The sequence below is a fragment of the Dama dama genome, chromosome 10 (genome assembly GCF_033118175.1).
Source record: "Dama dama isolate Ldn47 chromosome 10, ASM3311817v1, whole genome shotgun sequence".
NCBI classification, from domain to species: domain Eukaryota; kingdom Metazoa; phylum Chordata; class Mammalia; order Artiodactyla; family Cervidae; genus Dama; species Dama dama.
This window is the reverse complement of record NC_083690.1, coordinates 36,754,656-36,774,283: the sequence shown is the minus strand read 5'-3', so window position 1 is coordinate 36,774,283 and position 19,628 is coordinate 36,754,656. Positions and strand designations below refer to the sequence as shown.

Here is a 19,628-nt window from a genome sequence, read left to right as displayed (position 1 = left end):
ATAAAGGGGGAAGTTGACAGTAACGCAATAGATGGACCTGGAGGGTATTAATGCTTAGTGAAATAAGTCAGAGAAAGTCAAATACTGTACATTATCACTTATAAATGGAATTTTAAAAAATACAACAGACTAGTGAATATAACAAAAAAGCACTCATGGAGAAAAAATTAGTGGTTACCAGTGGGAAGAGGGAATGGTAGACGGGCAAGATAGGGGTGGGTGATTAAGAGGTACAAACGACTATGTATTAAATAAGCCAGAATGATATTAGTATGTAATACAGGGAATATAGCCAATATTTTATAATTATAAATGGAATATAACCTTTAAAATTGTGAATCACTATGTTGTACACCTGAAACATATAATATTGTACATAAACTATACCTCAATTTAAAAAAATAAGGCTGCAAGGTTTGTACAGCACAGGGAATATAGCCAACGTTTTGTAACTTTAAATGGAGTATAATCTATAAAAAATTTAAATCACTATGCTGTATACCTGAAACTATGTTATAACTCAACTATCAATAATAATTTTAAAAGATGGCAAGTGACTATTCAACAAGGGGCTTGGGGACATTGGCTGGCCACCTAAATTGTAAAATAATACCACCTCCAAATTAAAATTCTTCGTGGATTCAAAGTAAACCCTCATAAGAGTTAAGCATAAAAACAAAACTATGAAGTTATAATTTGGCCCTCCTAAGCAATACACAAAATCCAGAAATAATAAAAGATGGACATTCTTAACCTTACTGAAAATTAAAATGCAGAGGGAAAAGGGAGCAGGCAGGCTGGTGAAGAACAGTAATGTTTTCTACTCTTCAAACACAACAACGAACAAAACACCACCGTGGTGTTTGAATCTCCTACGATGAGAGCTTACTGGGGACAGCGTGGCTTAAAGACTGAAACAAACGGAAACTGCTGGTGAACAGTTAACTGTGTTCTCACTCATTGGGTCACCCAGTATTGAGCTCCTCCTGTGTGGAGGTTAATAAAAGCCACCATGCAGGGCCCGCCATCTGGGCAAGAGGTTATCCATGAAGGAAAGGCGCTCTCGAGACAGCTTCCTAGAGTGGGTGGCGTTTGACCTGGGCCTTGCCAAGCGGGGAGAAGGAAAGGGTCCTCCAGGCCAGAGGCTGAAGTCGGTGGCCCCGTGCACCCTGGTGCTTGGCACCCGCGCTGGGCTGGGCCTCCTTGAATCAGGTGAGCTCTGCACAGGGCTCCCTCACCTCAGGGGAACGAGGGGAGAAGGTGGGTGAGAGCAGGTCTGAGTCAGGTTTGGAGGGAAGGTCAAAGGGTAAGAGAATGCACACCACCTGGGCTGGGCGCCGAGAAGCAACTGGCCCGGAGGCCCTGCTTGTTCTGGCTCTTGGGTGTGGATGGCCTGACAGTTCACTTGAGACCGGAGGGCTGATAGCTGGCACCATGGAATCTGAAGAGATGCTGAATCAGGGGCATGTGGGCAGGGCAGGCCTTGGCACCACTGCCTTCTGAGTTCTCTCCACACCCTGGACAGGAGTCCTCGACACAGGCCCATGTCTCTATGCCTTAAGCTCAACAAGCCGCTCTCAGCCCAGATGCAAGTTCAGCGAAAGACAAGACAGGATGCAAAGCATTCTGATCACTCATCACTGCGGACAGCAGCACTCTGGGCAGTGTGTGTTCTGTGAATGAAGGTGCACAGGAAAGCAATTCAGAGCGATTCTTAGGGGGAGAGACGGCGCGAGCCCGAGAGGTGGGGGTGAGGGTGGTTAAAAAGAGGCCAGGTGGTCAGGATGGGAAGCCTTCAGAATTTCTTGACGGGCTAGAGGTGAGTGAAGGGTTGCTAAGGCCTTTGGCCTCAGCAGCTGGAAGCCAGTTGCCCTCAGCTGTGGGCAGGAAGGCGCAGATGGAGCGGAGCTCCGCAGGCAGGTCACAGCCCAGCTGGGCCTGGCGGGCTCCGCTTCCTCTGCCCAAGGTCTGCCACATTCCCTTCAGTGAGCTTGGGCGGGGGGTGTCTCGGCCTTCTTCCTAAAGACAAACCAGGGGGTCCCTCCCTCTCCAGGGAAGGACATCTTCTGAGGTCCCCCTGCAGTGTATCTCCCCTCAGAGCCGGCCCCCCCAGGGCTGGTACCCTTAGGCAGGGCAGGGCTGGGAACCTGAGCCACCGTCCCACTCACACTGGAGCGCAGCGTGGGGACACGGAAAACCTTGTCACTGTCACTTTAAATTTCTTGGGAGGAGGGGGTTCCTCGACCCCAGATTCAGAGAAGGAAGTGGGGCAGGTTTGCAGAGTACCCAGCAGCTGCTCCCAGGGCCAGCTCATCCTCATACGTAAAACTTCCTGCGATGACACCGGAAATACAAGTGCTGCCCCACGACCATAGCCCCCTGGAGCCCGGGCCAGAGGGGAGCCATGGACAGGCCCCGGGCCCTGGGCCTGCTCTGGGTGCTGCTGACTCTCTGCCTCACTGCCGGTGAGTGGGGGCCGCAGAGGAGCAGAGGCCCCGGGAGCGGGTGGAGACCCAGGCCCGGACCTCGTCCCTGCACCTTCTCCCGCAGGGACTCCGGAGGTGTGGCTGCAGGTTCAGAGGGAGGCCACCGAGGCCTCCTTCACCATCCGCTGTGGATTCCTGGGCTCGGGCTCCATCTCCCTGGTGACTGTGAGCTACGGGGGCCCCGACGGTGCTGGGGGGACCACGCTGGCCGTGCTGCACCCCACACTCGGCACCAAGAACTGGACAGCCGCCTGCCGGGCCCGCTGGGAAACCAGCACCAGCGTCTCCCTCACCGTGGAAGGCGCTCCCACCGCAGGGAGGGGCTCCGGCCCCAACACCACGTTCTGCTGCAAGTTCACCTCCTTCCCTGAGGGCTCCCAGGAGGCCTGTGGGAACCTGTCCCTCAGCGCAGACCCAGGTGGGGCGGGAGAGGAGGTGGTCCGGGAGACAGGGAGGGACTCGGGCCGCCGGCCACCTGACTGGTATGTCTCTCTGTGCACAGGGCTCCCTGCTGCCAGTCCAGCCCCCGTGCTGCGGGCCGACCTGGCCGGTATCCTGGGGGTCTCGGGGGTCCTCCTCTCTGGCTGCATCTACCTTCTCTACCTCCTGCGTCGGCAGAGGCACTGGTGAGACGCAGCCTCCGCTGGGCCCGGTCCACCCCCCACCACCCCCCGTCCCAGGCCGGCCACACGCTTTGCCTCTGACCCTCCTCTCTCCCCCCAGGGCCATCATGAAGCTTCAGCCGCCCAGACACAGCAGCCCCCAGACAGACGGGGGAGCCAGTGTGAGGATGGGGGCTGGTTTCGGAGGGGAACGGAGGGGGCTGCAGCTTGGGGGCCAGGAGAGGGAGCCTCACTCGGGCCTCTGTCCCCATCACCCCTGCAGGCAGCCGGCCAAGCCTCCCTGACCTCCTTCCACGCCCCCTATGCCACCGCCACCGCCACGACCACCAACTACTTCAGCCCGGCAACCCTGCACCGGGTCCCCCCACCCCAGCCACTGCCCGGGTGGGTGCCGCTCCCCACCCACGCCGCTCGCCGACCCCAGAGCCCCGGCCCCTGGGCACCCCCGCCGGCCTCCACGCGCAGCAGCTTCGTCTCGGTGGAGAACCGACTCTACGCTCAGGCGGAAAAGTGGCCGCTCCACGCCCGCGCCGACTGCATCCTGCTCTCGGACCCTCTGGGGCGCAGAGCCGCTTTGGGGCCTTCAGGAGTGCGATGAGAGGGACCCCAGGTCACTCTGCCCTTCTCTCTGGGCCTCTGGGACCCCCCCTCTGTTGGATGTCTGCGTTCTGGGGGCCACCGTCTTTGCACAGCTTCTTTTATCCTTAGGCTTCCAGCCAGCGTCTCCACACAGACCCTGCGGGCTGCGGATGTGGGCAGCACATGATCAAGTCTGGGCACGCAGGTGTATGTGTGAGGTGACAAAACCCCATCCCCGGTGGTTTCCTGTTTTCAAGTCCTCAGCCCCCCAGGTGAGGGCGATAACTGTCAACAAAAATGGTTTCTCTGACCTGGGCCTTTTCTTCTTTGGGGGGGTGGGGGCAGGTTTGTAAGAGCTTAGCAGAGTTTCAACCCCTAGGAGGCAGAGGCCAGGTTAGGACTGGAGGGGAGGGGGCGTCAGCATGGGGACCTCTCCTCTGCCCCACCCCGGCAGGGGTAGGGGGTGGGGGGTCCTGGCCCTGCAGGTCTGGCTGAGGAACGCCAGGTGGAAAGCCAGGTTGGGGGTCTGGTGGCCCAACCTCAAATCCCACTATGTCCTGGGACTGCAGCAAAGGCTTCTGGGGCTTCAACCCCAGAAAAGTGCCCGGGTCAGCGGCTCCCCGAGATGGCCCGGGGATGGGGCCCTGATGCCCTCCCTCCAGAGCTGACACTCAGAGGCAGGGGACCCACCTCAGCTCTGCCCACGGCGGCTTCCTCCGGCTCCTCTCTGTTACCTGGGCACCAGGATTGCTCCCCACTGGCCACCTTGAAGGGTGGGGGGACAGGCAGAGGCCGCTCAGACACGGCCTGAACCCACGCTCCCCACCCAGGAGTGGTTTTCCTCCTGCAAACAGGCCCAGCGGCCCTCACTGGGCCTGGGCCTCCTCACACCTTTGCCACAGGAGACGCGGTGAGAGCCCTGGAACTCAAGGACCCACAGGCCGCGCTGGGTTCTGGGTGGCGGGCTGGGGGCCGCGGGATGGGCCTGGAGCCGGGCTCGGACAGCACCCAGCCAGGCGGGGGCACCTGCCGCCTGGCCCCCTCCTGGGTCCTGCCTGTGGGAAACCCCAGGAGTGCCACCTCTATCCCAGGAACCGCCTCCCCCGCTGGCTTAGGGAGGGTCTGCCCAGAGGCTACGTCCAACCACAGAATCTTCCAGAAATCTCGCTTACTCCTGCAGGCATTGTTCAGACATGGTGCTCCCAGAATCCATGGGGGCCCCGCCAGCCAGCAGCTCTCCACCACACGGGAGAGGGTGAACCAGAAAAGGCAAGGGGGTGGTTGAGGGGCATCAGCAGCCTCTGAGGAGCCCTCAGCACTGGCCTGGTCAGCTCAGTGGTCCATGTAGGACTGGGGGTTCCTGGGAAAGAGGTGGGGGTGCTGAGGAGGTCCCCGATGGTAAACCAAGGTAGAGAGATGTAAGGGAGGGAGTAGCTTGGGGCCAGGCAGCCTTGGGACCACGTCAAGACCAAGGACAGAGGGGTGGGCAGCGGCTGAGGGGAGGCCTTGAAGGAAGGCTCACTTGCCTAGTAGAGACTGTTCATGGGAGGAGGGGGCCGCTCTGAGGGCTCCTGGGCCCCCAGCCAGGCCACCTGCCCATCAGAGCCGGGAGAGCCCCCCACCCGCGGCCTGAGCAGGCCTTCCGCCAACTCAGGAGGCCATGAAACCCTCATCCTCGGACCGGAAGGTCTCCGCTGCGGGTCTGTTCCTAGCCAGCCCCATGTCAGAGCCAGCGGTGGTGAGGGGCCCGGCTGAGAGCTGAGGTGTGGCTGCGCACAGCCCCCTCAAAACCCAGTCTTCGTTCAACATGTGGGGTCCCTGAGGCCCAAAGGGGCGAGGGCTGGCGCCAGGGGACAGGGCTTAACCAGCCCCAGCACCTCCCCTGGGCACTGGGGCCATGCCCTCAGCCGATCAGGCGTAAGGTTTGGGTTCTGACCTCAGGCGCCGCTCCCTGCCTGGGGGACCCCGGGGGCTCAATTCACCTCTAAGAGGCTCACTTTGCTCCTCACAGGAGGGAGCTAAGGCCCGAGGGGCATGAGGAGATGGTAAACCAGGCCCAGGTACTAAGCAACTCCGCTCGGAGCATCCTATTTACTACTTTGAAAACACCTGCCACTCGGGGTGTTTAACAGCCCACTTAACAGATGTGGAGCCAGAGCCCCAGGTCCCACAGCTGGGAAGCAGAGGCGTTCTTAGCGGGAGGAGGGGAGCCGCTCGCCGCTGGGCTCGGGGAGGGGCCTCGCTCGGGCGGCAGAAAGAGACCGCGGCGGAGACCCCGGCCGGGCGTGCGGGGGCCACCAGGTGGCGCCACCGACACGACTGTGCGGCCACGCGAGGCGGCCCGGAGGCCCCTCCGCAGAAGCCGCCCGCCCAGCCAGCCGGAGCGAAGAGCGTCCTCGAGGCGCCCCGGGTGGGGACGGGGGGACGGGGGCACGGTTGGGGGGGCGACGACAGAGTTGTGGGCCCAGCCCCCATCCGGGACCCCCATCCTCTCTAACCAGCCCCGCATCGCCGCCGCTCTCACCTGGCCCAGGAGCCCACCCCAGAGCCTGCGACCCCAGCCCAACCCTCAGGACCCTTCCTCCCCGTGACTGCCTGCCACCCCCGGCCACCTGCTCCTCCTGCCCCTCCCATCCCACCACAGCGGGGCAGGGGGGTCCCTGAGGACGCACCCCAACCTTCTCCCCCCTCGGCGACCCAGAAGCTCTCCTTCTGCAATTCAGCACCCACCCACCCTCAGGCTCGCCCCGCGACCCCGCCCTGAGACCGCCCCCAATCCCCAGCGCTCAGGAGCTCTCCTCCCCACCCCGTCCGCCACCTGTCCCGCAGCGGCTCCCACCCTCCCTCCGGGTAGCCCACGGCCACGGCTTTTCTAGGCTTCCGACTCTCGGCTGCCAGTGCCCAGTGCTGCTGCCCGCCCAGACGGAGCGCTGGACCCTGGGCATCACCACCACCTGCGGGGTGTGACCTCGGGCTTCCTGTGGGTCCGGGGAGCCTCACACCCTTGCTGGTTCGCTGTAGAGGCTGGGCAACGTCGTGGCCTTGCCCCCTAGTCCAGTCCAGGCGCCCACCAACTGGGGTTGACCTTAGCAAAGGAAGGGAGGGGTCTGGGACCTAGGGAGCAGAAATCGGACGCTCCCTGAGGGCTTAACCAGCCCCAGCACCTCCAGAGAGAAGGGCTGGCCTGGATGAGCCGGAAGCTGGAAGGGGCCAGAGTTGAGGAGCCAGGAGAGCCTCTGGTCTCCCTGCTGGTCTCTGGGCCTCTCCCAGTCCCCTGGGAGTGACTCCCCAGAGAGAACGCACAGGCTGTGCCCCATCCCTAACACGGGGACACCCAAAAGCACAGGATACTATGTCTGCTGGCACAGCCAGGGGTGGGAAGGCCCTCCAAACTCAGGTTCCACTCAAACCCTGCTTAGGGTGGGCATGACATCTGGAATTTCCATTAGTGACCCCTCAACAGCTTCATTTCAGCATCCATGAAATGGGTCAGAAAACTATTTTAGATAAAATAAACAGACATTACAAAAGATTAGGGTGCTCTGAGAAGCAGTAGTGGGGCTCCTCTGGGATGACCTTTTTTCCCCGATTTTTTTTTTTTTTCTGTGGCAAAATATACAAAATTTACCACATGAGTCATTTTTTTAAGGGAAAAGTTGAAATGCAGTTGAGGAAAAATATTATGGTAATTCCAGATGTACTAATTGATGCTTTTGAACTGTGTTGTTGGAGAAGACTCTTGAGAGTCCCTTGGACTGCAAGGAGATCCAACCAGTCCATCCTAAAGGAAATCAGTCCTGAATATTCATTGGAAGGACTGATGCTGAAGCTGAAACTCCAATACTTTGGCCACCTGATATGAAGAGCTGACTCATTGGAAAAGACCCTCATGCTGGGAAAGATTGAGGGCAGGAGGAGAAGGGGACAACAGAGGATGAGATGATTGGATGGCATCACCAACTCAATGGACATAAGTTTGAGCAGACTTTGGGAGATGGTGAAGGACAGGGAAGCTTGACATGCTGCAGTCTATGGGGTCGCAAAGAGTCGGACACCACTGAATGACTGAACAACAACTACACAGTGATTTGGCATTTGCATATAACATGAAATGATCACCATTCTAAGTCTAGTAACAATCTGTCCACAAAGTTATTACAATATTATTGACCATATTCCTTATGTTGTGTATTACATCCCATGACTTATAACTGGAGGTTTGTACCTCTTAATCCCCTTCACCTATTTTGCCCCCCATCCCTCTTCTGGTAATCACCCATTGGTTCTCTGTATTTAGGACTCTGTTTATCTTGTTTGTCTAGATTCCCCATGTAAATAAAGTCATACAGTATTTGACTTCTGACTTATTTTACTTATAATACCATCTAGATCTACCCATGTTGCTGCAAATAGAAAATTTTCATTTTTAAAAAATGGTGGTGTAATATTCCATTGTGTGTGTGTGTATTACATCTTCCTTATCCATTCATCTGTTGATGGGCATTTAGGTTGCCTCCATATCTCGGCTGTTGTAAATAATGCTGCAGTGAACTTGGGGTGTGTATACTTTTTCAAATTAATGTTTTTATTTTCTTCGGGTAAATACGCAGAAGTAAAATTCCTATATCATATGGCAATTATATCTTTAATTTTTTGAGGATCCTCCATACTGGTTTGCACAGTGGTTGCACCAATTGACATTCCTACCAACAGTGCCTAAGTGTTCCCTTCTCTCTACATCCTTGCCAACATTTGCTATTTGTTGTCCTTTTGGTGACAGTCATTCTGACAGGCGTTAAGGTGGTATCTCATAGTCATTTTGATTTGCAAGATGACATTTAAAATAAAACCTGAGGGACTTCCCTGGCCCCTGGTTGGGACTCTGATTCCCAGGAAGGGGACACAGGTTTGATCCCTGGTTAGGGAACTAGAATCCCACATGCCACACAGTGCAGCACCCGCCCCCCAAATTAAAATTAAACCTGAACACGAGTGGTAGTGCTCTATGCAAACATTGTGACGAGATCATTCCAGGCAGGAAAAAGTACGTACAAAGGCGCCGTGGTTAAAAAGAGCTTGGCACTAGCATGGCCCAAGGAAGGTCAGGAAACAAGGTGAGAGAGAGCGAGCAGTAAGCAAAGCCCATAAAAAGGGATTTGGACTTTGTTAGGGCAGTAGTCACTCTTGCTGGGTTTTAAGCAAAACAGTAAGATGATCAGATTTACATTATACAAATATCGTTCTGGTGCTGGCTAGAGAACACTTGCATGAGAGGGAGAATAAAGAGCAATTAGCAAGCTACCGTATGATCCAAGTAGGAGATGGAGTGTCTGAATCGAGTATGGTGAAAAGTAGATGGAAAAAAGTGGATGGATTAAAAATGTGTTTTGGAGGCAGAGGGTTGTTCCTGGCTATGGAAAGAAGGGATCAGGATGGTCTTAAGGGTAAAGCCCAGTTTTCCAGCTTGAACAACTAGGTAGGGGGAGATGCCATTCACTGAGGTGGAAGGTTGACAGCAGCATGTCCCAGGGAAAGGGTGATAAGGGGCCAATAAAAGCTTAAGCTGAGACAGCTGAGATGCTGAGATCAAATTAGGAGCAGGTATGTCAGTGCCACCTAACAGCCCAGGCAGCATCTTAGGAAGGGACAAGAACTATATGCAAAATATTGGAAAAAAATAAAAGCTCTAAGTAAATGGTAAGATATACCATGTTTATAGATCATGGTATATCTATAGATATACCACGTAGAAACTGCCCAGCAGATTTTAAAACTTACACTGTATTTGGAAAATACAGAAGTAAAATTCCTATATCATGGCAATTATATCTTTATTTGGAAGAAGCAAAACAATTCTGAAAAAAAATAACAAAGTTGGAGACTCATATTATTGAATTCAAAACTTATGTAAAGCTAAAGTGAGGAATATTGGGGGAAGAATAGATGTAGATTAATGGAACAGAATAGTCTTGAAATAGACTCCCATATGTGTATATTGAGAGTCAGCCCTCTGTATCTGCAGATTCAACTAACTGTGGATCAAAGATATTTGGAAAATTTTTTTCAGAAATTTCCAGAAAGCAAAAGTTGAATTAGCCACATGTTCACAACTCTTTACATAACATTCACATTGTATGAGGTATTATAAGTAATCTAGAGATGATTTTTTTTTCTAGAGATTATTTAAAGTGTACAGGAGGGAGGTTGCCAAGATGGTTGAGAAAAAAAAGTACACAACAGCAAAGAGTCTACAAATAATAAATGCTGGAGAGGATGTGGAGAAAAAGAACCCTCCTACACTGTTAGTGGGAGTGTAAATTGGGATAGCTATTATGGAGAAAAGTATGAAAGTTCCTTAAAAAACTAAAAATAGAGCTACCATATGATCCAGCAATCTTACTCCTGGGCATATATCTGGAGAAAACCATACTTTTAAAAGATACATGCACCCCTAGCTTCACTGCAGCACTATTCACAATAGCCAAGACATGGAAGCAAACTAGTACATATATACAATGGAATATTACTCAGTCTTAAAAAAAGAATGAAATAATGCCATTTGCAGCAACCTGGATAGACCTAGAGATTATCATACTATGTGAAGTAAGTCAAACAGAGAAAGACAAATATCATATGGTAGTGCCTGTATGTGGAATTAAAAAAAAATGATATAAATGAACTCATTTATAAAACAGAAACAGACTCAGAAGATAAGCTTATGGTTACCAAAGAGGAAGGGTGGAGAGAGAGAAATTAGGAGTTTGGGGTTAACAGATACACTTTATATATATAAAACAGATAATCAACAAGGACCTGCTGTGTAACACAGGCAACTATGTGCAATATCTTAGAATAACCTATAATGGAAGAGAATGTAAAAAAAAAAAAAAAAGAATATATGTATTTATTTACACATACAATTGAATCACTCACTTTGCTATACATCTGAAATTATCACAATAAAAATTTTTAAAAAATAAACTATACAGGAGGGAGGTGACCAAGATGGTGGAGAAGGAAGACCCTGAACTCACCTCCACCCATGAATAAACCAAAATTAAACGACTTACAGAGCCACTATCTATGAGAATGACCTGAAGATGAACAGAAAAGATTCCCCACAACTAAAGACAAAGAAGGAACCACACTGAGATGGATAGGAGGGGCAGAAATGCAGTACAGTCAGGACCTCACACCCCCAGGTTGACAACCCACATATGAAAGAAACATCACAACCCTAGAGGTCCTCCCCAAGGAGCAAGAGGTCCAAGCCCCACATCAGGCTCCCCAATCCCAGAGGTCCTACACTGGGAAGATGAGTCCCCCAGAACATCTGGCTTTGAAAACCAGTGGAAGTTATGTTCAGGAGAGCATGAGGGCTATAGGAAACAGACTCAATTCTTAAAGGGCAAGTCCAAAATCTCACACAGAATCCCAGTAGAGAGGCAGATACACAAAAATCCACAACAGATACACAAAAACTAGAAAGGAATACAACCATATCACTGAAGAAAATCAGCCAAAGGGGAAGAAACTAAACGAACAGAAGAACTACAAAAACAACCAGAAAACAAGGGACAACCAGAAAACAAATGACTCAGCTTGAAAGGAGCCTGGGTCAGTCCCACACGCTGATCTTGGAGCCCCCTAGAGAGGCAGAAGGCAACTGGGTCTCCCCCTAAGGACGGAGGTGCTGGCATCCGCCTTTCCTGGAGTTCACTCTACAACGGTAACACCCGTGCTGGCAGGCACCATTTGGAAGCCCCTCCAGCCTGTGGGCACCGGGGACGAGGCCCTGTCCAGCAGCAGGCCAGCGGCAGCCTCACGCCCTACCCCAGGCCGACAGGCCAACCACAGTCTACGGCTCCCCCACCCTCCAGTGGGCCTTGTAGCCAGCGGGGCCGGGATGCCGCACCTGCTAGCACACCCGCAGTAGTTTTCTTGCTGCAGAGGAAGGGCCCAGGCAGTATATGCAGGGGGCACCCCAGAACACGTAGGTCTGGTGACCAGAGGGCACCGTGCTGCGGGGCCCCCCCGAACATCTCCTACATACGGGAATTTTTAAAATGTAGATCTTTCAGGATTCGTGTGAACTTAAATGACTACCAGTTTAAAACAAGTGAGTCTAGTTATAGGTCAACATATATGAACTCTGTGGTAACCACAAGTCAAAAATCTACAACACATAGACAAAAACTAGAGAGAAAGGAATACAACCATACCACTAAAGATACAACCATACCACTAAAGAAGATCAGCCAAAGGGGAAGAAACTAAAAGCAGAACAGAACTACAAAAATAACCAGAAAACAAGGAACAAGTGGCAATAAGTAATACAGAACAATAGTCACTTTATGAAGAAGGAAATGGCAACCCACTCCAGTATTCTTGCCTGGAAAAGTCCATGGACAGAGGAGCCTGGCCGGCTGCAGTCCATGGGGTTACATGACTGAGCACATGTGCAAGAGGGTGGAGGGAGGTGGGTTGGTAGCAATAAACTGGTAGAACTGAAAAAGAAAAAAAAATCACTTTAAATGTCAGTGAACTAAATGCTCCAATCAAAGAGTGGCTGATTGGATTTAAAAAGACTCATCTATATGCTCTTTAAAAGAGATTTGCTTCAGAGCTGAAAACATTCGAATTGAGAGTGAAGGAATGGAAAAAGATATTTCAAGCAAATGGAAATGACAAAAAAGTAGCAATACTCACATCAGACAAAATAAATTTTAAAACAAAGTCTATAACAAAAGACAAAGAAGGGCATTATATAATGATAAAGGGATTAATACGAGAAACTATAACATGCATTAATTCATTAATTAATTCATCGAATATAAGAGCACCAGTTATACACAGCAAATATTAACAAACTTAAGAGCAGAAACTGACAATATAATAACAGTAGGAAACTTCTAACACGTCACATCAATGGACATTCTGTTCGAACAGAAAAATAATAAGGAAATGATGGTCTTAAATGACACCTTACACCAGTTAGACTTCATAGATATCTATAGGACATTATATCCAAAAGGAACAGACTACCCAACATTTAAGTGCATATGAAACATTCTCCAAAACAGATCATATACTAGGCACAAAAGAAGTGTCAACAAATTTAAGAGTAAAGAAATTATATCAAGCATTTTTTCTAACCACAATGGTATGAAACCAGAAAACAATTACAGGAAGAAAAATGGGAACATCACAAACACATGGAGACTAAACAACATGCTACTGGAAAAAAAAAAGGGGGGTTGAAGAAATTAAAGGGGAAATCAGAAAATACCTCCATACAATGAAAAGGGAAACAACTTTCCATAATCTATGGGATACAGAAAAGCAATTCTAAGAGGTTTACAGCTATATAGGCCTACCTCAAGAAACAAGCAAACTCTCAAACAACCTTACTTACCATCCAAAGGAATTATAATAATAATCATAGCCCAAATTCGGCAGAAAGAAAGACCAGAGAGAAAATAAAATAGAGACCAAAAGGAAAAAAAAAATCAATGAAAAAAAGACTGCTTTTTTGAAAGACAAAATTGATAAGCCTTTGTACAGGCTCATCAAGAAAAAGGACCTAATAAACAAAATAAGAAATGAAAGGAGAAATAACAACTAGTATTACAGAGACACACACAAAAAATCATAAGTGAATACTATGCATAGCTGCTGTTTAGTCTCTAAGTCGTGTCTCTTTTGGGACCCCATGGACTGTAGTCCACCAGGCTCCTCTGTCCATGGGGTTTCCCAGGTAAGAATACTGAAGTGGGTTGTCATTTCCTTCTCCAGAGGAATCTTCCTGACCCAGGGATCAAACCTGCATCTCCCACATTAGCAGGCAGATTCTTTACCACTGAGCCACCTGGGAAGCCCATACACACATACACATCACAGTATATTACTCAGCGATAGAAAAGAATGAAACTCTGCCATTTGCAACAACGTGGATAGAAATAGAGGGTATTATGTTCAGCGAAATAAGTCAGACAGAGAAAGACAAATACTGTGTGTTAACATTTGTATGAGGAATCTAAAAAAATAAAATAAATAATATAACAAAACAGAAATAGATTCACAGATGTTATCAGTGGTTACCAGTAGGAAGTGGGGAGGAGTGCAAGTTGGGGTAAGAGATTAAAAGATGCAAACTACTGTGCATAAAATAAATGAGCAAAAATGATATAATATATAATATAATGGATCATAAAAGAGATTACTATGAACAATTTATGTCAATAAAATGGACTACCTAGAGGAAACAGACCAATTCCTAGAAAGTATACTCTCCCAAGACTGAATCAGGAAGAAACAGAAAACATGAACAGATTACCAGTAATGAAATTGAGTTAAGTAATAAAAGCAAAGAAACCCTCCCAACAAACACAAGTCCAGAGCAGATGGCTTCATAGGTAGAGTCTACCAAACATTTAGGAACCTATCTTCCTCAAACTATCCCAAAATATTGAAGAAATGCTTCTGAAATCATTCTAGAAGCCCAGAATCACGCTGATACACAAACCAGACAAATGAACCACAAAAAAGAAAATTCCAGGGCAATATCCCTAGTGAACATAGGTGCAAAGTCTTCAAAATATTAACAAACCATTAAAAGAATATTAACAATACATTAAAAGAATCAAACCCAAAAATCAAATGGGATTGATTCCAGGGATGTAAGGATGATTCAATGTCATTAAATTAAAGTGTTACATTACATTAACAAATTGAGTGATAAAGATCACATGATAACCTCAATAGATGCAGGAAAATCTTTTGACAAAATTCAACATTCATTTACAATAAAAAGCTTCCACAGAGTTGGTACAGAGGGAACTAACTTCCGTATAACAAAGGCCATATATGACAAATCCACAGCCAACTTTATACTCAACGGTGAAAGACTAAAAGCACTTTCTCTAAGATCAGAAACAAGACAGGTATGCCCACTCTTACCACTTTTTTTCAGCATAGTATATTGTAAATCCTAGCTGCAGAAGTCAGTAAAGAAAACAAAAAATCCAGATTGGAAAGGAAATAGTAACTCTGTCACTGTTTTCATATGATATGATACTATATACAGAAAATCCTAAAGATGATAGCAAAAAAATAACCCTACTAGAATAAGTTAATTCAGTGAAGTGCAATATACAAAACAGAACAAAATATGCAGCATTTCTGTATACTAAAAATGAACTATGAGAAAAATACATTAAAACAATCCCATTTACAATTGCGTTAAAAAGAATAAAGAACTTAGGAATAAATCTAACCAGAGGGCTAAAAGACTTGAACTCTGAAAACCGTTAAGACACTGATAAAAGACATTTAAGTTGACACAAATGTAAAGATACACTGTGCTCGTGGAATGGAAGAATTAATATTGTTAAAATGACCAGACTAAATCTACAGATTCAGTGCCATCTCTATCAAAACACCCATGACTTTTTCCACAGAACTAGAACAAATAACTCTAAAAATTTGCAGGGAAACCCAAAAGACCCCAATAGCCAAAGCAATCCTGACCATCACATGCCCTGATTTCAAACCATACTACAAAGCTGCAGTAACCAAAACAGTAATGGTACTGACATAAAAACAGGTACCTAGATCAATGGAACAGAACAGAGACCAGAAAATGGACTCACAATTATATGGGCAATAAATATATTAAAAAGGAGGCAAGACTATACAACGGGGAAAAGTCGGAATCTTCAATAAATGGCACTGGGGAAACTCAACAGCAAAGTAACATGCTAAAGAAACAAACTGGATTACTTTCTCATACCATGTATGAAAATAAACACAAAGTGGATTAGAGGCTTAAATGCAAGACCTGAAACCATAAAACTTCTAGTAGAAAATACAGTCAGTAGACTCTTTAACATCATTCTTGGCAATTTCTTTTCTTTTTTTTTTTTTTGGATCTCTCTCCTCAGGCAAAGGAAACAAAAGCAAAAGTAAACAAATGGGACTACACTGGATTGCAAAACTTTTTTACAGAGACGGAAACTATCAACAAAACATAAAGATCTCCTACTGAATGAGGAAATGATAATTGCAAATGGTACATCTGATAAGGGGTTAATATCCAAATATACAAAGAACTCACACAGCTCAACATCAAAAATCAAACAATTCAATTAAAAAAAAATTAATGGGCAGGAGAATAGACATTTTTCCAAAGAAGACCTACAGATGGCCCCCAGACACATGGGAAAATGCTCAATATGACTAACAAGAGAAATGCAAATCAAAACCACAATGAAATGACCAAAAACTGCACATCTGCCACAATGGCTGTCATCAAGAAGATAAAAATGAAGTGTTGGTGAAAATGTGGAGAAAAGGAAACTTTTGTGCACTGCTAGTGAGAATGTAAGAGTGTAACCACTATGAAAATCAGGGTGGAGGTTCCTCAAAATACTAAAAAACAGAACTGGATATGATACAGCAATTTCACTTCTGCGTATTTATCTGAATGAAAACACTAACTGGAAACAGTATTTGAATGCCTATGTTCACTGCAGCACTACAGTACCCAAGATATGGAAGCAGCCTAAGTGTCCATCAATAGATGAATAAAGAAGATGTGGTGTATTTAAACAATGGAGTATTACCCAGCCATAACAAAATGACATCTTGCCATTTGCAGCAACATGGATTCATGGAGAGGGTACTACGCTAAGTGAAATAAATCAGAGAAAGACTAATAGCACATGACCTCACTTATATATGGAATCTAAAAAACAAGACAAAATGAAAGACAAATTGATACAAACAACATACTGATGGTTACCAGAGAAGAGAAGGTTGAGGGTGGGGACGAAATAGGGGAAGGAGATTAAGAGGTACATACTTTCAGCTGTAAGTCATGGGCATGCTTCCCTGATGACTCAGACGGTAAAGAATCTGCCTACAATGTAAGAGACCTGGGTTCCATGCCTGGGTCAGGAAGATCCCTTGGAGAAGGGAATGGCTACCCACACTCCAGTCTTCTTGCCTGGAGAATTCCACGGACAGGGTAGTCTGGCAGGCTACAGTCCATAGGGTTGCAAAGAACTGGACGTGACTAAATGGCTAACTTCACTTTCAATAGTATTGTAAAACTTTTGTATGGAAACAGATGGTTACTAGACTTAAGGTTATCATTTCATAACGTATGCAAATGTCAAATCATTATGTAGTACACCTGAAACAAATTGTATGTCAGTTGTATTTAAGTATAAAATAATTAAGATTAAAATGTATGAGAAGATTGTTCAGGTTATATGCAAATACTATGCCATTTTGTATAAGGGACTTGAACATCCTGAGATTTTCGTATTCACAGGGTGGGTGCTGGAACCAATCACCTCCATAGATACGCAAAGAGTCGTGTCCGTCTCCTTGCAACCCCATGGTCTATATAGAAAATCTTTGTGACCTTGAATTAGGCAAAGATTTCTTAGATTCAATACCAAAACCACTGTCCACAAAAGAAAAACACTAATAAACTGAACTTTTTCAAAATTAATAACTTCTGCTTTTCAAAAGATGCTATTACAAAAATAAAAAACCACCTACAAACTGGAGAAAATACTTATAAAACACACATCTGATAAAGAACTTGTAACATAACATGTAGACCTCAATACTCAATAACAAAAATCCCAAGTTTTAAAAACTGGAAAAATACTTGAACAGCTATTTTATCAAAGAAGAGATACAGATGACAATCACATAAAAGGAAGTTCAAAATTATAAGTCATTAGGAAAATGCAGAATAAAACCACAATCAAACAAGACTATAGTACCAAGAATTGGTGAGAATGTAAAGCAATTAGAATTCTCATACTTTACTGATGGGGATGAAGAATGGCACAACCAGTTTGAAAAACATTTTGACAATTTCTTATAAATGTAAATGTGAAAGTCGCTCAGTTGTGTCCGACTCTTTGCAACCCCATGGACTATATAGTCCATGGAATTCCCCAGGCCAGAATACTGGAGTGGGTAGCCTTTCCCTTCTCCAGGGGATCTTCCCAACCCAGGGATCAAACCCAGGTCTCTCACATTGCAGGTGGATTCTTAAAGCTGAGCCGCAAGGGAAGCCCTTGTATAGATGTAAATACATATTATCATATGACCCAACAGCCACACTGCTGTTTCATTTACCCCAGGAAATGAAAACATGTTCTCATGCAAATCTGTACACCAATGTTCATAGCAACTTTACTCATAATTATTCACAATGAAGGGAAGATTGTCCCTCAACTGATCAACTGGTGAGTACGTCAGTAAGTCATGGCATATCCATACAGTGAATATAACTCAGCAGTAAAAAGCCATCAACTACCAATACGCAAAGATGTGGGCAAATCTCAGAAGTATTTTGCTAAGTGAAAAAAAAGCCAAACTCAAGAGGCTACATACTGCATGATTCCATTTATGTGCCATTCTGGAAAATGCAAAAGTACAGACACAGAATTCAGAGCAGTGATTGCCAAAGGCTAGAAATGGGAGGAGTACTGAATACACAGGGGCATGAAGGACCTCGGGGTTGTGGGGTTCTCCATGTCATGACTGTGATGGTGGCGACAGAACCTTATACCTTTTAAAAGTTCAATGAATTGCAACACCTAAAAAAGATAAATTTTACTCTATGTAAATTACACGACAGACCTGAATTAATAAAGATAACAGTTATCTAAAAAAACACACACACTAATAGCAATAAAATGAATAAATCAAAAGATATGTAAAGACCTTTTTGAAAAATTTATGAAACTATTAAAATTTAATTTTATACCATGATCATGGATAGAAACAATGTCATAAATACATCAATTCTTCTCAAATTGGCCCATGAATGCACACTGTTCCAATAAAATCCCAACAGGTCTTGTCATGGAAATCAACAAGCAGATTCTAAAATGCAATTAGAAAAACAAAACACTTAGACTAAATGAAATTTTGAAGAACCAAAATTAGATGAGGGTCTCAAATACCAGGTCTCACATACTGATACTACTTAAAGTTACTGAAATTAAGACAATATGGTTTTGGCATAAATAGAGCAATGAGAAGAGAGTCAAGAAATGGAAACTTCATGTATAAGAGAGATGGCATTATAATTCAATGGGGAAAATAGCCAGGACAATTGGCTATCCATCTGGAAAAAGTTAAATTCCGACTTCACACCATACACAAGAACCAAGTTAACTGGATGAAAAACTTAAATATGAAAAGCAAACCTTTTATCTTTAACACAAAATACAGGAGGTTGTGTTTAGACCTTAAGAGCAACCAAAACTGCTTACAAAGACACACAAAAAGAGACGGATGAATCTGAGATCTGATTTAAATTTCTACAGTTCAAAAGTAAAGTGAAGGGCTTTCCTCGTGGTCCAGTGGTTAAGAGTCTGTCCGCCAATGCAGGAGACACGGGTTCAATCCCTGGTCTGGGAAGATCCCATATGTCTCGGGGCAACTAGGTCCATGGGCCACAGTCGCCGCACTAGAGCCTGTGCTCTGCAACAAAGAAGCCACCACAATGAGAATCTAGCCCACCCCAACTAGAGAGTAGCCTCGGCTCCCCGCAACTAGAGAAAACCCGCGCATGGCAAAGACGCAGCCCAGCCAAATAAAAAGCTAAAGTGAAACAACAAGCCACAGACCAAAAGAGGACATTTATAACATATAAGATTGACAAATAATTAAAATTCCAAATATCTAGGGAACGGCAAACCCAATTTAGAAATAGGGAAATATGTTACTGAACCTGGTTTGTTTGCTGGACAGGTAACTGGCGGAAGAATGAGACTCCGAGGTTTGTGTATTCATGAGGCAGCCATGCCAGCAGAGGGGAGAACATCCCAAATCTGCCTCCGGGAAGGGAAGTGGAGAGGCTCAGGAGTCTGATGCGACCAAGCTGAGGCTGGGGGAGCACGCGGAA

The 19,628-nt window shown here is 46.6% G+C and overlaps 1 protein-coding gene across 1 annotated transcript; it reads left to right on the top strand.

Moving 5' to 3' along the window:
• Window positions 1–2,254: 2,254 nt before the first annotated feature.
• Window positions 2,255–3,998, top strand: PVRIG (PVR related immunoglobulin domain containing). The gene is made up of 5 exons (XM_061153575.1): window positions 2,255–2,465; window positions 2,551–2,904; window positions 2,989–3,112; window positions 3,210–3,270; window positions 3,372–3,998. The coding sequence occupies exons 1-5, from the start codon at window positions 2,405–2,407 to the stop codon at window positions 3,705–3,707; spliced, it is 936 nt and encodes a 311-aa protein (XP_061009558.1). The 5' UTR covers window positions 2,255–2,404; the 3' UTR covers window positions 3,708–3,998.
• Window positions 3,999–19,628: the final 15,630 nt, after the last annotated feature.